Here is a 1164-nt window from a genome sequence, read left to right on the forward strand (position 1 = left end):
GCCAACCACCCAGGAGCTGGACGTACTGGAGGCAGCAATCACCTGGTCACCAGGGCTGAGATGATGTCTGTGATAGTGGCGTTGACCTCAGCCAGCATCTCCTCCACTGGGCCGGGGATGGGCAGCTGCTGGCAGAGGTGCTCAGCCCTGCGGATCTGCTGCCGGTTCTGCCAGATGATCTCGGCCAACTTCTCACACCTGCACGGGAGCCCCAGGCCACCGGGAGGACAATGGTATCACCCCACGCCCCAGGCTCGAGGCCGAGAGGCCCTAGTCTGGGGAGAACGCCCCAAGACCCAGTTCCTCCCTCCTCCTGGAAGGTTCTGCACCTCAGCCACCACTCCTGACCCGGGAGCAGAGTGCTCCCCGCCTTTCAGGAACACAGAGCTGCACGGGACCAGCACCCCGGAACCGGTCCGCTCTGCCTGAGGCTTCACTCTGCATACCCAGCCCTGTCCCCTCCCCAGCACAGGAACTCCCTTCCTGGGCACAGGGCACATGACGGGGGCCCCAAAGCCGGCATCAGGAGCCAGAACCCTCGGTGAACTAAGCCTTGCTGCAGCACAGAGAGCTGACTGCCCAAGGAGTCACCAGAAGCAGCGCCCCTGCCCCCAGCCACCCCCAAACACCATTACCAGGACTGCAGCACGTCCAGGCTGCCCTCGGGGGGCCCTCCGTTCCCTGCCAGCTGTTGCCGCCGCTTCCACTGGATCAGCTCATCGTCCAGAATGATGGTCTGCTGCTTCCGCAGCAGCTGCAGGGTCTTCTGGTGCTTCTCAGCCAGCTCCTGAAGGCAGGTGGGGACAGCAGGCCCTTCTGGGTTCCCACAGAACAGCCCTCACTCGGGAGGCAGGACTGGGGACCAGGCCCTGGGCACAGGCCCTCCCCTCTCCCAAACCCGCTCTGCCTCACATGTTCCCCACAGGAAAGAAGGTTCTGGCCTCCAGCTCTCCAGAATCCCGCTCTCCTCCCAGCCCTAGCCCTCTCTCGGGCTCCCCGGATGGCCCGGGATGTGGGCCTCCGCGCTTGGGAGCAGAGGACGCAGACTGCACTTACCACGCGGTACTGCTGCAGTGTCTGGGCCTCATGCTGCAGCCAGGCCTCCAGGGACACCTGCTTCTGCTGGAGGGCAGTCTCCCGGCTCAGACGCTCCTGGGGACTCAG

The 1164-nt window shown here is 64.9% G+C and overlaps 1 protein-coding gene across 1 annotated transcript; it reads right to left on the minus strand.

The window, feature by feature from the left end:
- Positions 1 to 24: 24 nt before the first annotated feature.
- LOC132008558 (signal transducer and activator of transcription 5B-like) lies at positions 25 to 1158 on the minus strand (the record flags this gene model as incomplete). Its single annotated transcript, XM_059387196.1, has 3 exons — positions 25 to 198; positions 636 to 787; positions 1057 to 1158. Coding segments are annotated over 3 exons (414 nt in total), but the record flags the coding sequence as incomplete, so codon positions are not given.
- Positions 1159 to 1164: the final 6 nt, after the last annotated feature.

This window comes from Mustela nigripes, unplaced genomic scaffold (assembly GCF_022355385.1).
Source record: "Mustela nigripes isolate SB6536 unplaced genomic scaffold, MUSNIG.SB6536 HiC_scaffold_263, whole genome shotgun sequence".
Taxonomy (NCBI): Eukaryota; Metazoa; Chordata; class Mammalia; order Carnivora; family Mustelidae; genus Mustela; species Mustela nigripes.